The sequence below is a fragment of the Panthera pardus genome, unplaced genomic scaffold (genome assembly GCF_024362965.1).
Source record: "Panthera pardus isolate Hobbes unplaced genomic scaffold, ASM2436296v1 HiC_scaffold_26, whole genome shotgun sequence".
In the NCBI taxonomy this organism is placed as follows: domain Eukaryota; kingdom Metazoa; phylum Chordata; class Mammalia; order Carnivora; family Felidae; genus Panthera; species Panthera pardus.
In genome coordinates this window covers 4,133,610-4,149,291 of record NW_026526832.1, presented here as the reverse complement: position 1 = coordinate 4,149,291, position 15,682 = coordinate 4,133,610, and the positions used below count along the sequence as shown (strand labels likewise).

The window sequence follows — 15,682 nt, the reverse complement described above, 5'->3', positions numbered from 1 at the left end:
AAAAAAAAAGAAGAAACCTACAGCTTTGTTCCTTGATAAAGCTCTTATCACACTTAAGTGAGATCTTCATCATGATCATGGTTACTAATTGATTTATCCAATTGTAACCTGGTGAAAAGGAAGACAGATTCATATTGAAACAATGCAAAAAATATATATGTATATGGCTATGAAAGAAAAGAACTGGGTAAAGATACTTTATATAATATTTCACCAATACTACCATTATTCTGAGTGGTTTTGTAGATAACACTAGTCAATATATATCATTAATCATAACATAATCCTTACTGGGTGTTTTTTTTTACTTGTTAGCTTATGATCTATGTTACACTCTTTTATGGGATTGCTTATTCTGAATTCCAAGGGGTCAGTTGGAATAAGATCCTATTTAAAGGATGTCTTATTCCAGTTTGAACAAATATGGCAATAAGATTGATGGCTAGCGATAAAGAAAAAGCTTTTTAATATGCTTATTAAAAGAAGGATATTACCTAGAATTAGATCTAAAGTAGGTTTTGTGGCTCCTGGGTTAAGCAGTGTACTTATGCATTTGCCTCCTTCTGGACTAAAGAGTCTGCAAACCCTACCCCAGTCCTTTAGTGCAGATTGACAGCAGTCTATGTTGACAATGCCAGTCCATTCTGTATCTATGGTACTGTTCTCAACTGTGGTTCTTTTGATGTTTCTTCCGGAAGACCAATTACTCTCAGGCAAGCGGGGACTCTCAAAAGGAGCTAATAGCTGGATTAACTCCAGCTATTTTGCTATGTGCACTTAGCTGTAGCATTTGTCTAGGTAAATTGTGGCTGAGGTTAGGGGCACAGCTTTTAAGACTTAATAACACTTTATTGTTGTACATGGAGCTTTCCCCTCAAGTTAGGAGACAGAGAGATGCAGAAAGAGGAAAGAGTCATTGACAAACAAGACATTGTAAAAGATTAGCACACTTCGCTTTTGGGAAGAAAAGACTTAATTTCTCTCTTGTGTCCCTTTTTCAGTTTTCATTCCTACAAAAAGAACTACCAGCTTAGATTTAACAACTTCAGCCAAGGGTCAAAAGGAAACATGGAACTCAAAAACACCAACCCAGAAGCTCCAGCACACATACACACACATGCGCTCACACATGCACACATACACCATTTTTGCACTCCCAGTGCCAACCAAACCCCTCAAAGAGCACAGAGAATGCAAGGAGGTAACAGAAGTACCAGTGTCCAAACAGGCAACCAAAAACTATTATCAATCAGATTTCTGTTGTCTGCTACCTTGCAGATCCACCAGTCATCCGTTCCCAAGGAACTATCAGAACGAGCCCCCTGTGATTTCAGTACATTGTTCAGCAAATGGCATCTCATCTACTTACCATCGCCCATCCCGCCAACAAACTGCAAGAACTAGAAACTTCTTATTTCCAGAATGGTTTTGGCAAAATGGAGTCTTTTACATGCACTATCTCAATTACCCTGCAACTACAAAGGCAAAACTCTTAGACTACTAGTATTTTGTTGAAGGAGCTAAATGGAGTTGCTTACCAGCATCAGTTCAGTTTCTCATTGAACTACAAAATCTAGATCTCCATGCTTACGATATGTTCTGAAGCATGCTGAACAAACCCCTACATCCACCATCTCAATCTCTTCTAATCTTCAAGTGTCAGACACTTGTACTTCCAGAACAGTTTTCAGTGCCTCGGTGAACTCTAGTGTCTGGATATTTGCACATCCCCAATGTTGTTCAGCATGGTGAAAGAATATCTCATCAATATCATCTCAGGTTTCCAAAAGCGTCAAGGGCTAGACACTGGTCCTTCCAGTTTGTCACTCACCCTTTGAAATGCCAGTCACTTACATGCTCCAATACTTGAGCTTCCCAAATGTTGTTGACCTTGGTGATTTGAGCCTTTTAAACACACAGTCTGAATTTGCCTTCCCTGCCCCCACCACACAAGTGCCAGCACATGCGAATACGTGAACTGGATAATTTCCAATCTGTTGTTCAGCACATGGAATGAGGCATTTTGTATGCTCCGTTATCATACCCCAGCAAATTCAAGAACTGGGCACTTGGCATTCTGTTACGTAGTTCAGCTTGCTGGCTGAATGAAGTGTCATGCCAGAATTCTCTCAGTCCCATAACAAATAACAAATACCAGATAATACTACTTCCATTTCTTTCCACCGCGGGGAAAACATACACCATCCTATTTTTATAACAAATTGTAACACTTAAATACTTGCACTTCTACTCTTTCCAGGACACCCAATGGGTTCTCCTAACATGCACAACATCACTTCCCCCAACCAACTACAAAAGCCCAACAATCATTTTATACAATGTTCAGTACACTGAGGGGCATCTTTAAACAATACTATCCCTTTTTTGAGCTAGACAGTTTTGCTTCCAGTAAGTTTTTGGGGCCTGGCAAATGGATTTTCTTGCAAAAGAGTCCCCAAAAACCACAAAAAGAAATGCCTTTATTTCACGATGATAATCACTATGCTGAATGTAAACTTTTATGTACCATTTCATTTTGCAACAACTACAAAAGCTACTGTGCTGTGAGGGTCTGGAATTAGCCTGAGCTATTTTGTTAAAGTTCCTGCATGGCACTGACTCCTGGTCAGGGCATGAAGCATACCGATTAATAATGTTCCTTTGTAATCATGGGTTTGTGGAGGTTTAAGGAGATTTGTACCAACTTGTCAGCATTGCTTATTGAAAACAGTGAGGGGGATAATTTGCACCTGGTCTCAGCAAGACCCCAGAGGGCCCTGCTATGGAGGCTGATTATGCCTCACCAATATGCCTAGGTGACCAGCAAAATTTAAAAATCCCCAGCTGAGCCACTATTTTGTGCTCCCTGTCTCCGAGGTGTCCCAAGTGGTTCCTGACCCAAGAGAGAAAGTGTATCTGGCCACATGCTTTGCGGAGGGAGGACGAAGGACCCCGTACCTGGCCTCTCTGGACCCTTTACCATGAAACAACCTTTAACTGTGATGCATATTCTTACTTTATTGTTGTTCCTATATCGTATTCTCTTTTTGTAACAAACTTTAGGATTTTGATCTGGTGAGTTTTCTTTAGCAATGGATTTCTGTGTACCTGCTACTTAGCAGTTATACAAGTGCAGCGGTAGGCTTGTGTTAGAGTCAGTATTCCTAGTGAATTACCTTCCCTACAACATAGTCACCCGAGAGGTATACACCTGTTGAGCTCACTGAATGGAGACCCTTCCATGCACCATCTATGTTGCCCAAAAAACTACAAGATGTTGTGTTTTCCTTAAGATTTGGAGTATTCTGAGTTGCCTTTTTTTTTTTTTAACTTTATTTTTGAGAGAGAGACAGAGTGTGAGCAGGGGAGGGGCAGAGAGAGAGGGAGACACAGAATCTGAAGCAGGCTCCAGGCTCCGCGCTGTCAGCACAGAGCCCTACGTAGGGCTCAAACTCACGAACTGTGAGATCATGTCCTGAGTGGAAGTCAGATGCTTAACCAGCTGAGCCACCCAGGCGCCCCTGAGTTGCCTGTCTTATTGGCACCATCCCAGTCCCCCTGCAAATTTCAAGAGCTTGGCATTTCTATTTACAACATGTTGCTCAGCACACTGAATGGAGGACAAGAGATCAAGGGGCTTAGAATACTAGTGTTGGAATGTCATTATGTGGTACTGAAAGCACCAAGAATTATGACAGGGATAGTGTGAAGGAGTGACTGTGGAGCAAGTACTAAAATCTTCAAGGAGGGGCCCCTCGGTGGCTCAGCTGGTTAAGTGTTTGACCGGCTCAGGTCACGATGATCTCGCGGTTGATGAAAATTCAAGCCCTGCATCTGGCTCTGTACTGACAACACAGAGCCTACTATGGATCCTCTGCCTCCCTCTCTCACTGACCCTCCTCTGCATTCTCTCTCTCTCTTTCTCAAAAATAAACATTAAAAATAAAATACAATAAAATCTTCAAGGAGTATGAGAGAGAGAGAGAGAGAGAGAGCCCTAGGGGTCTGTAGATACCTGCAGCAAACAGGGCTGGTAACATAACATTCAAGCCACAGACTTTAGAGGGGAGGGACAGGAAATGGTCTTAGGGCAGCAAGAAGAACCCCACCTCCGGGCTCAGGGGCACGAGGGGACGTGAGTGTGGGAGCCATGGTTCTGCAAAGGAAAACCAGGGTGCTGGGACTGGAAGAGCATGGAATGGCTGCCGGGTGGGTGAGTCCAGGCTGTAACAAGCACGAGGGGCCATGGGATGGCTTCCTCATGGAGGTGCTGTGCATATGTCCCAGGTATTGGTATTACACTTGGAATGGAGCATGAGCTCAGCTGATTTCTGTGGAATAGTGAATGAATGAATGGCTCTCTGGCACTGAAAGAGGCATGGGGCCATTTCCCAGCACACCCTCATTCAGAGCATGCTGAGGCCAAGCCAGCTGTGTAAATACTTTATCGGGTGGTCTGCACTACGTTAAAGTGGACAGGGGGAGGCCTGCCCTGAATGAGGGGGCCACATGCTAGACTGGAGGGGGGAGGGGGGAGTAAATTACAAGCCACGTCTGGGGACAAGGCTGAAAGGGTAAGAGGGGGGATAGCAGAAGGACAAAGAGAAATAAGACGGCTTTCCAATGGGCTGGTTGAGAACTGAGTCTCTACACAGTTCATGTGGGGAGTTCAACTGGAAGTCTTAAACCTTCTCATTGTTATGTTGAACATGATCAATTTACCGACTGGGATCACAATGCCACTACATTTGGGGCGCAGCCCTTCTACACTCAAGTCATTGGGGGTAGTCTTCCCCAACCCCTGAATGGATGCTACTGCAGGCCCTTGATACTCCTTCTTTTTCTTAGGGAATAAACAATAGGGTTCCTCCCTGTAACACACCAAGTCTTAGGAAATGCACAATACGTTGTGGGCATTCAAGTATGGGTTCCAGGATGGTGTTGCCCTGTTGAAGTTGCACAAATGTGTATAGGCAGAGGTCCTATAAACATGGAAATAGTTGTTTAATATGGGAGTCTGATTTTTTTCTTTTTGGCTCACATTTCCCTTCACATATCTTGATCCTGTGAGGAACACGTTACATGACAATGTCATTTAGGGGCATGGCATGTATGAAACTAATAGGATAGAACTGATATCCCACATTTTCACCAAGTTTTCCTATTTGTGGAAGTTAAAAAACATAGCTGCAAATTCTTTGACACTTCCATTATCAGGAGTTGTGGGGGGGGGGGGGTGTCTCTGGTTCTTCCCTGGGACAGTGGGGTTGTGACTGCTTCCACAGAGAGAGTCTGGTGAAGTGGAGCTAGGTGACCTCCGAAGCTAGGTTACAAAAGGCCAGACAGCTTCTCCCTTGTTCACTAGAACGAATGCCTGCTTTTGCCAGCCCAGGTCACCATGCAAGACTTCCAAAAGCACTGAAGCCACCATGGAGAAGCCTCATTAAGTGCTCTGGTCTGCGGCCCTAGTCCTCAGTTCATCCCAGGGCAAGTGCCAGCTATGTGAGGGCGCAAGCCTTTAGATCAGGGGTTGGCCAACTTTTTTCTCAAAGGGCCATATGATCTCTGTCACAGCTCCTCAGCTGTGCTGTTACAGCACCAAAACAGCCATAGATAACATACACACAAATGACTGTATTCCAGTAACATTTACTTGCAAAAACAGGTGATGGGCCGGGAGGCTGTTGTTTGCTGACCCCTGTTCTAGATGATTCTAATCCCCAGCCATTTGAGCCTAAGATCCCAGCAGAAATGGGAGAGCAGAGACAAACTATCTCCCTTGCACTGGTCCAAATCTCTGACCCACAGATTCCATGACTCTAATACAGTGGCTTTTGTTTTATCCCCATATGTCATATGTCACACAGAAATGGATAACTGGAACAGTTTCATGCAAGGTAGAGAAAGAGATTTGAGCAAACTTGAAGGAGTAGAGTTAACCAAGAGGGTGTGAGTCTGGGGGAAGAACATTGTGCACAGTGGGAACAGTCGGTACAATACCCCAGGGTGGCAGAGTGTCTAGGATACGTGAGCCATAGCAAGAAAATTGTAGAACGGCCCCACTGAGGTGTCCTGCCACCTTGCACATCTCCGCATAGGCATGTAGGCAGGACTTGACTGTCGTCTTACCCAGGTCTAGACAGACTGTGTACGGTTCCTCCTGGAGCACGAGGAGGTAAGCCTGATGAGCAGCTGTTTGAAGGCAGCTTCATATCCCTTTCTTGCAGGAGACTGCAGGAATGTGTTTTTCTTCCTCCTCCATAGTTGTAGTTGAACCCAGAACTTTCCATCTCCTTGCCTCCATGCCGCCTCCTCCCCTGAAGGATACAACTGCAGGCTCAGTATCAGTCTGTAAAACTGCCTGGGAGTATGGGAGTAGTTTAGAGTTGGCTGCTCAGCGAGTGACCCGCTGCTCCCTCTGGCTTGGTGTCCTCCCACGGGGCTGGGGATGCAAGGAGGTGGCATGGTGCTGATCTTGCTTTTGCTGTCAGTGTAAGTCATAACCCGTCTAAATCCATTCCATTTGGGTTGGTTCTCTCTGTACAGCCAAATCTACCCAAAGAGGCCAGCCAGCCTCAGGGTCAGGGACTATTTGACGGGAAACCAGCATAAATGGAAGCAGAGTAAGGAGATGAGGTCAGAGAGGATAGGGGACCAGGTCCCATAGGACCTTGTAGGCCTTTGGCCTTTTGCAGCAAGAAAGCAGGAAACATTGGAGAGTTTTGAGAGTTCTGAGCAGAGAAACGACAATGATCTGGCTCATGTGGTCAAAAAGGATCACATTAAAATAAATTAACCCCAAAAATGTTTCCTTTAAGAAGTTATGTAAGTTACTGTTGTAATTATTAGTAAAAGTGGCTTTGATTTCTTTTATGATTAACTTTCTCTGCTGCTTACCTCTGGGCCCCTCCACACTTTAGAGCTACGGAGCTCCCTCCCTGAGCGTTGCCTCTCTCAGACTTGTCGCGGGCGGGCGCAGCAAACAATTCCTGTCATCACCAGGAACCGCTCCCCTGGAGGCACTGCTCTCCCCGCCACCAAGGCTGGTCTCACACCTTTGGCCAGGTACCCAGGGAGCGCTCAGTAGGGAGCGGTGCCACGATGGCCTTGGCCTCTGGGAGCGTTGCTGCCAGGGTTTTCTGTGTCTTGCACGTCTGGATTGCGGAATCGCCGCGGACCCTCCTTTTGGGTCTGCCTCGGGAGCCCTCCACGCGTCTCCAACTTTTCCCCTGTCTCAGTCTCCCTCCCACCCACACGTGTTGAACTCCTGGCCAGCCCAGAGGCCAGGGCTGCTCTCTCCTCCACACCTCCAGCCGCCCCTCCCCTCTACTGGTTTCTAATTCCCTCCCTTTCTTGCAGTCCCCTCCCTTTCTCTCCACCCCCGTCCCCCATCCCTGGCCGCCCAGCTCGGCCCATGGCCCGCCCCTCCGCACCCGTGCTGTCCAGCTCGGTCCCCTTCCTTCCCCTCGGCGGCCCGCCTCTCTGCCCTCCTTCCCGCCCCCTCCCCACCCTAACTGGCTCGGGTCCGCTCGGACTCGGCCCCCGGCCCGCCCCTTCCAGCACTAGGCGCCTCCTGCCCGCGGCGCGGCCCCGCCACTTCGGCGCTAGCTGCCCCGCCGCCGGGACTGGGCTGCTTAGCTGGCGTGCTCGACCGGGGACTGGGCAGGTTTGGGACGTCCGTCTGTGCGTGGATCGGGAGAGAATTTCCAGACGCGCTGCCCCGGGATGGGGTGGGCCGTGCTACCGCTGCTGCCGTGGTTCTTCCTCCCCGCGCTCTGGAGCAGAGGTGAGTGCGCGGGGCCCAGAGCCAGGCGCGGGGGGCCGGGGGCTCGCGGCCGGAGCTCGGTGAAGGGGGCGCGCCGACGGGGACGCGCCCGCCTGCTGGGCAAGTTTGCAAACACCTCCGCACGCCCCGGCGGTGCCAGGGCGTGGAGCGCGGGGGTCGACACCAACTCACTGATAGAGCGCCAAGGTCGGGTCGTGGGCGCGTGTCCCGGTGGAGCCAGCTAGGGGGTGGGCGCCGAGGGGTTCCCCTATACTGCAGAGGAGGAAATGGAGCTTGGCCCGGCCCGCTGCAGGTCGCCAAGTTTTCAGCCCCCGGGAACGTTGGTCGCAGATCTGGTCGGGAACGCTCTGAAAACTTTCCCCTAGACAGCGCTGCGTGGTTGGACCCCTGCTCTGTCAGTAGTCCTGAGAACCGCGGGCTCCATCTCCCAAGGGACCGGTGCCGGGGAGGAGCCGCCTGGGGAGTTGGAGTCACATTCTTGGTGCTGCGATCGACCCGGGACGGGAGTCCGCCAGGGAGGGACTGCCTGCCGTCCAGGCTGCTCCCACTGGGCCCTTATGGGCAATGTTAGCACCCCTTTACAGGGACACCCTGTGAGTGTGGGGGCCCTGGACAAAGGGGAAGCATTCTTTTAACCCCTGTTATTGCTGAACAGAATCTAATGTGCTCGGACAGCGTCTGAGTTTGTCCTGAAAATGTCGCATTCTAATGTAAGATAGTGGATTGATAAGTAGAGGCCAAGTAAGGCAGGTTCCATTCTTCATCAACTGTTTGGAGAATACGTTTTTAACAAGCTAGAGGTTTGATTGCTGATGGCATTTTTTGACTAAGCTGGGAGAGAGTAACCAGGCTTTACCCAAAAGAAAAAGAAATGGTGGGGATGCCACATCCCTGGCATTTTTCCTTAAGCTGAAAGTTTTCTATTTCAATTCAGCATGTGGTTTTTGTCTCTTTTGCCCATGAACATGACTGAATAGCTTTTACCTAATCACAAAGAACTTTTTTAAAGAATACCTGGAAAGTTCCATTAGAGTTAGGCAATTTACTTAAAATTTTTTCCTTTGAGGTTTTCCTTTGAAAGGTCAGTTGCTCAACTAAAAAATTTTTAAGCAGTGAACATTCTTGTTTTATACATTAAATTACATATGCAATTTATAATTTGGGACCACATAGTAATTTGAAGCAAACATCAAAAGCCAAACCAATCAAAGAACTAAAACAATTCTGCTCTACATCCCCACCAAAACCCTTCAAAATTCGTCAGCATTTCTGTCAGATCCTGCTTTTCATAATCTGCCGCAAATGTCTATTTTGCTACTAGTGAGGATAGCCATACATAGTCTTGGAGGTAGTGAACGTGGTGACAATTATGGGAAAAGTAACAGAAATGATAGTTTTGGTGCTTATAAGGTATTTAAAAATGAAGCGTTTCTCTAAATTTTTTAAAAACCATAATCAAAAAACTCTTGTAGCTGACAATCAGCTTTAGTCAGATAATCCTAAAACGTCTGCTAAAACCCACCCAGAAGGAAGAATAAAAAATTTCTGTTTTTCTTCTGCCTTTTGCTTTTTATCTTGAATTTACCTGTGAGATGTGTGACAGTGTTGTATATCACTTTGCAAAAGCTTAAGCGATGGAATTAGAACAGAAGTAAAAATGCTATGGGAAGAGAGAAATTAGACTCTGTCCAGTTATAAGATTTTAGAGAGGGAGAGAGAGAGACAAGGTGAGGGATGTGTGTGTCTACAATGGAGAAGAATTGGTAAATAATTAAAATTCACATAGCACTTTAACCCAGGACTGCCCGCCCCATGCACACACATAAACACCATCCCACAAAGAACTACCCACACGTAGAACTGAAACTGCTGAACCAGAGGCATCAGGCTTTCCAATCTTTCCTTTCCGCTCAGTCTCTGATGGGGGAGCCAGTGAGCAGCAAAACCAGGCAAAGGGTGGCTCTCTAGAGGGCCAGGGAGAGGATAGAAGAGGAAAAATATAAAAGTGGATTAAAGTGAGCGAATCAGCCCATGATAAAACTGTACATGCAGCTGAACACAGTCCTTAGAACAAATTGGGCTTTTAAAACCCTTCAACATTAGCATTTTTACCCCAAACTGATGCCATAACAGATATTACAATATATTGTAAACGTTTTCCTGGGGAGAACTTGAAGTTGTCCTGTTGCTGACAGGCTTTTTGACAATGGCCTTGAATGCTTTTTGGAAGTAAGCAGGGCACATTTTAAAGATAATTTTTAAAAAGGGCGCCTGAATGGCTCAGTCAGTTGAGCAACCGATTTCAGCTCAGGTCACGGCCTCACGGTCTGTGAGTTCGAGCCCCGCGTCGGGCTCTGTGCTGACAGCTCAGAGCCTGGAGCCTTCTTTGGATCCTGTGTCTCCCTCTCTCTCTGCCGCTCCCCCACTCATGCTCTCTCTCTGTCTCAGAAATAAATAAACATTAAAAAAAATAAAAGTTTTTTAAAAGTCATTCTGGGGGCAACTGGGTGGCTCAGTCAGCTGAGTCTCAGACTCTTGATTTTGGCTCAGGTCATGATCCCAGGGTTGTGGGATCAAGCCCTGCATCGGGCTCCATGCTGAGTGTGGAGCCTGCTTGGAATTCTCTCTCTCTCTCTCTCTCTCTCCCTCTCCCTCTCCCCCTCCCTCTTTCTCTCTTTCTTCCTTCTCTCCCCCACTCCTCTTTATCTCTCTCTCTCTCTCTTAAATGAAAAAGCAAAGAAATAAAGTCATTCTGATCTACTTTCTTTTTAAAAAGAATTTTTTTAATGTTTATTTATTTTTGAGAGAGAGAGCACAAGTGGGGGAGGGACAGAGAGAGAGGGAGAAACAGAATCTGAAGCAGGCTCCAGGCTCCAAGCTGTCAGCACAGAGCCTGATGCGGGTTTGAACCCACAAACTGTGAGATCATGACCTGAGCTGAAGTTGGACGCTTAACTGACTGAGCCTCCAGGTGCCCCCTGATCTACTTTCTTAAAGTGATGACTGAAACACAGATATGTTTAAAATTTAACAGTAACTATGTTTTTCAATTTTAATTTTAGAAATAATTTCCAGATTGGGGTGCCTGGGTGACTCAGTCGATTAAGCATTCAACTTCAGCTCGGTCATGATCTCACGGTCCGTGAGTTCAAGCCCCGCATCAGGCTCTGTGCTGACAGTTCAGAGCCTGGAGCCTGCTTCAGATTCTGTGTCTCCCTCTCTCTCTCTGCCCCTCCCCCACTCACGCTCTGTGTCTGTCTCTCAAAATAAAAATAAACATTAAAAAAAATTTAAAAAAAAAAAAGAATTTCCAGATAATCTGAAGAGCAGGGCCAGTGAGTTGCCAGTCAGAGCTGGTTACGAACAGGTTGAATCTTAAGATGCCTGTGAATTGGGAACATGCTACCAGGTAGAAAAGCTGAGCCAGGATGTTGGTTCCCTCCCCAACCTGCAAATGGACACATATTTGTAACTGCTGCTTCCTATGTAATAGCCAGAATGAGCTTTTGAAGATGAACTGGACTGTGTTGTCCCCTGGTTTAAAATCCTCCAGTGGCTTCCCATTCCTGACCAGGGTTTGCAAAGTTGCCAGGAGCCCCCTCCCCACTCCCCCTGCCTCATTTCTAGTTCTGATGTTCACTCTGCTCCAGCTATAAGCGTCTGTCTAGCATTTTTGCATTGGCTGTTCCCTCTAGCTGGACTCTAACCCAAGATCTCTCTATGCCAGCTCCTTCTTATAGTTTGGGTTTCAGCTCAGATGTCCCCCTTGAAGAGGCCTTCCCTCACTCCCACCCCAGCCAGAGCTGCGCGCGCGCCATTGGGTTTAATTTCCTGATAACACTTTTCACGACGTGATGGTGAGATGGTGCCCTGCTCCACCCATTTCAGATGCTCTGTGAGTGTGTGTGAATGGTATCGGAGAACCAGGACCCTGTGGGTCTCACCATGTGCTCCTCCCCCTCTGTCTTTCTGCTGGCTCACCCAGAAACAGAATTGCTGCAGCTCTCATGCCCTTGTGCTTGGGGCTTGGTTGACAAAAAACAGCCTTATATTTTGCTGTGATGTCAAAGAATGATTTCATTACAAGGACACTTAAGACATTGAAAGAAGATAGATTTTTGGACTATATTAACCCAATATAGCACTATTAACATTTTATATTCTCTTTACTGTTCCAACTAGAGGGGAAAAAAAGTCCAAATCTGATTTTTCAGTTTAAAAACACAGTGTTAGCAGCTCCTTGTTGGGGGCAGCTTGCCTGATCTCTAGTTAGCTGTGATCCTGAGTGCCTTGACTTTGACCGGTTGTCACTAGTTTAATCTTAACCCAAGCATCTGGGTTGGTATGCATCTCAGCGGGAGGTTAATGAGTAAAAAAACTGAAAAAAGCTGGTTCACCACCTGAGCTTCTTTGGACTGGGATGAAAATGTTAACGGGGTGCTGGGTGGGCAGTGAGCTGGGCTTCATGTCCCACCTACCTGGCCTCTGTGGAGCCCTGGGGGCTATGGGTAACTGTCAGGACCTCAGTTTCCACTCTGATATTCACAGAACTGGCGGAAGGATGAAATGAGCTAAGGGGACACCGGGAATGCTCCAAAAATGTTCGCGATCACTGCTGATGGTTCCCTTCTGTTCTTTTGAACTCAGATTTTGTAGAACTGTTTTTCCTAGACAAAAGGCATTGGGGGAAAGGTTCTTGTTTTCTAGCTGAAATGAAGCCTAAATTACAGCTCGAAATATGAGAACGGAGCCGTGGATCACCCTCCACCATTCAGAGCACTTTCGTGAAGGGGCTGTCCGTATCATCCTAGAGCCCTATAACAGCCAGCTCCCTGCTACCGCTCTTGAGGGCTTTGTCCCCAGTAGTCCTGCCAGCAGAACCCAGGCTTGTCACTTGTCACCTGAGGCAGGGCCTGCCTGCTGCCACCCCCTCCTGCCTCCCCCCTCCCCTTACCTTCACTTGTGGAGTTCAGACTTAACAAAGTACAGGAATAGCTTCCTGTCCTGTGCCTCTCAGGAAGGTATAAAAATGAAGTCCAATTCCAGCTCAACTTTTCCCACAAAACTCTACTCGCAAGTGGGTATGGTTTGTTTTCATTTTTGCATTTGTCTTAGTTTTGTTGTTTTTGAATCTAAACATCCAGGTAATCCCTTTCCTTTCTATCCCCGAAAACTAGGTCTCCCAATTGATACAACATGGATGCAACATGAGGCTCAGTTTCTTAGATTAAACTGTGTGCGCGTCTGAGCCTGTGTGTGTGCAGGTGGTCCTCAAGCAAATGGAACGGGCAGGGAGCCCCAGATGCACTCCTGCTCCCAGACGCTTCCTGTTTGGTGGTGGCAAGTGTGAGCCATCCCCCAGGCACCCTGAGGGAAGCCCTGACTCCTCTCTGCCTCCTACACTCTGGGCATTTGCTAACCCCTGATGGGGAAGTAACCTGTTCTGTCTCTTCTACACCCTTTCCCTGTTCTACTCCCTCTGCCTCCAGCTGAAGGCTGAACGTGCAGCCTGGCAGGGGGTGAGAATTCCATCAGGGTCTGTGGGGCCCCTCTTGGACAGCAAAAGTATTGCAAGTACCTGGCCACCCTGGCACTTCCTCCCTGGGAGGCCTTTGCCTGACTTGCAGCCGTTGAACCGTATACAAGATTCTTTTTTTATTTTTTTAATTTGATATCTTTTTTTAAAAAATATTTATTCATTTTGAGAGAGAGACACACACACAGAGCACGAGTCGGGGAGGGGCAGAGAGAAAGGGAGACACAGAATCCAAAGCAGGCTCCAGGCTCTGAGCTGTCAGCACAGGGCCCGACACAGGGCTCAAACTCACGAACTATGAGATCATGACCTGAGCCGAAGTCAGATGCTTAACCGACGGAGCCACCCAGGCACCCCAAACTGTGTAGAAGATTTTTAACTGCAGCAAGGTCCAGGCTTTCCCCAGTTTTGTGAGACCTCTCGACTCGGCCGCAGCAGCACTTGGAATAGCTGGGCATCCCTCTCTTCTTGGCAACACTGCTGTTTACATTCTCTGGTCCTCTGCAGTCTGCAGGATCCAGCAGGCATGACCTGTGACCTGCTGGAGAAGCCTTAGGCTGCCACGTCCAGGTCACCTCCTCAGTTTCTGGTGTGTGGGGTTTTTTTTGTTTTGTTTTGTTTTTTTAATGTTTATTTATTTTTGAGAGAGAGAGAGAGAGAGCACTCACAAGCAGGGGAGGATAGAGAGAGAGGGAGACACAGAATCCAAAGCAGGCTCCAGGCTCCGAGCAGTCAGCACAGAGCCTGATGCGGGGCTCGAACTCATGAACCTTGGGATCCTGACCTGAGCCAAAGTCGGACGTTTAACCAACTGAGCCACCCAAGCACCTCCCCCGCTTTTTTTTTAAATTTAATTTTACTTATTTTGAGAAAGATACAGAGAGCAAGCGGGAAGGGATGAGAGAGAAGGAGACAGAATCCCAAGCAGGTTTCATGCTGTCAGGGCAGAGCCCGATGAGGAGCTCGAACTCATGAACCATGAGATCATGACCTGAACTGCAATCAAGAGTCATATGCTCAACCGACTGAGCCATCCAGGCGCCAGTCAGTTCCTGGTGTTTTAAGGTGATAAATGAAGAAAGGGTAGTGTTTTAAAAATGTTTATTTCCTTTTGAGGGGAGGGGGAGGGGGACAGAGGATCCAAAGCAGGTTCTGTGCTGACAGCAGAGAGCCAGAGGGGCTGGAACTCACCAAACATGAGATCATGACCTGAGCTGAAGTCGGACCCTTAACTGACTGAACCACCCAGGCATCCCAGGGTGATTCTGTCTTATACATTTCATAGAGAAACCTATACTTAATTCTTTCACTTAATGGCAAAATGGATTTTCCGTGAGTCTTGGGGGTGATGGGGGAGGAGCAGAAGGGGAGGAAGAAAAAGAGAGGAGGCAGATGTTGACTTTAGGTTTGAATCAAGATCATATAGGAGAAGTTTTACGCCCCAGACTTAGAATGTTTAAGAGACTTCTGCTTGGAGAAAACCCGTTTCATTACATATCTCAATGTATGTATAGGTTTTTGTGGCAGGAAATTTTGTGCTCCTATATTTCCCCTTGTACCCATTCGCTAGTGGTGTCTTCTGGGTACTTCTCAGTTCCTTCAAAGGTGCTGTCTGGCGTCTGCAGAGTAAGCCAAGGCCCCAGCCAGAGCTGATCATTGCAGCATTCGTGCACTGCCCTGGCTCACTTGGGGTCTCAGGTTGTCGTTTGACGATCAGGCAAAAGCTCTCAGACAGATCTCTTTTTGTGTAATCTGCTGTTTTGGGAGGGGTGGGGGAGCTCCAGTTACCTCAGCATTTAGGGACAACAAACAGCTTAGAATGTGCCTTAGCTGTGGTCTTGCCTCTCATTAGACACACAAAGGAAAGCCTTGTTTATCTTGGAGAAGCGATTGTTTTGCTATTTTAAGCTTCAGGGCGTATTAAAGCTATTAAGAGTAGACTGGCCTCATTATGGTTTTTGAAAATGACCTTTTTTTTTTTTTTTTTTACAAGTCAGAACAAGCTGTCTTGGTGGAGAATATTAGAACATGGACTCAAACTTGCTGAAAGTTGTTTTCTGTCCCGGCACTACTTGGTGAATGCACAGTGAGGTGATAAATATTCATGGGCTCCCTAGTGCTGCCTGTTTCTGCAGGGCTGGTGTTCCACTGCATTACATGGCAGGCTGCCTCCACACAGGAAGTGAAACCCGCTTTTAAGCCTTTTTTTACCATTCTGGCTCATGATTTGAGGATTTGTTGATGGAAACAATGTTCTTTGAAAGTTTTGTAGCAAAGCAAAAAGGAAGTTCATTGGATTTAGTATTACATCTAAAGCATGAGTTAAAAAACATAACCACTTTGGGAGTCCAGAGGTGTAA

General features: G+C 47.1%; 1 protein-coding gene across 2 annotated transcripts in view; it reads left to right on the top strand.

The window, feature by feature from the left end:
• The first annotated feature begins 7,553 nt into the window (after positions 1–7,553).
• The window catches only part of MERTK (MER proto-oncogene, tyrosine kinase), a 126,305-nt gene continuing 118,176 nt past the window's right edge, over positions 7,554–15,682 (top strand). Inside the window, exon 1 of one of the 2 annotated variants that reach the window (XM_019445225.2) lies at positions 7,554–7,786. In XM_019445225.2, the coding sequence (XP_019300770.1) occupies positions 7,726–7,786 (61 nt within the window). In that variant the 5' untranslated portion in view covers positions 7,554–7,725. The remainder of the gene's footprint in view (positions 7,787–15,682) is intronic. The other variant, XM_019445210.2, reaches the window with a different exon arrangement.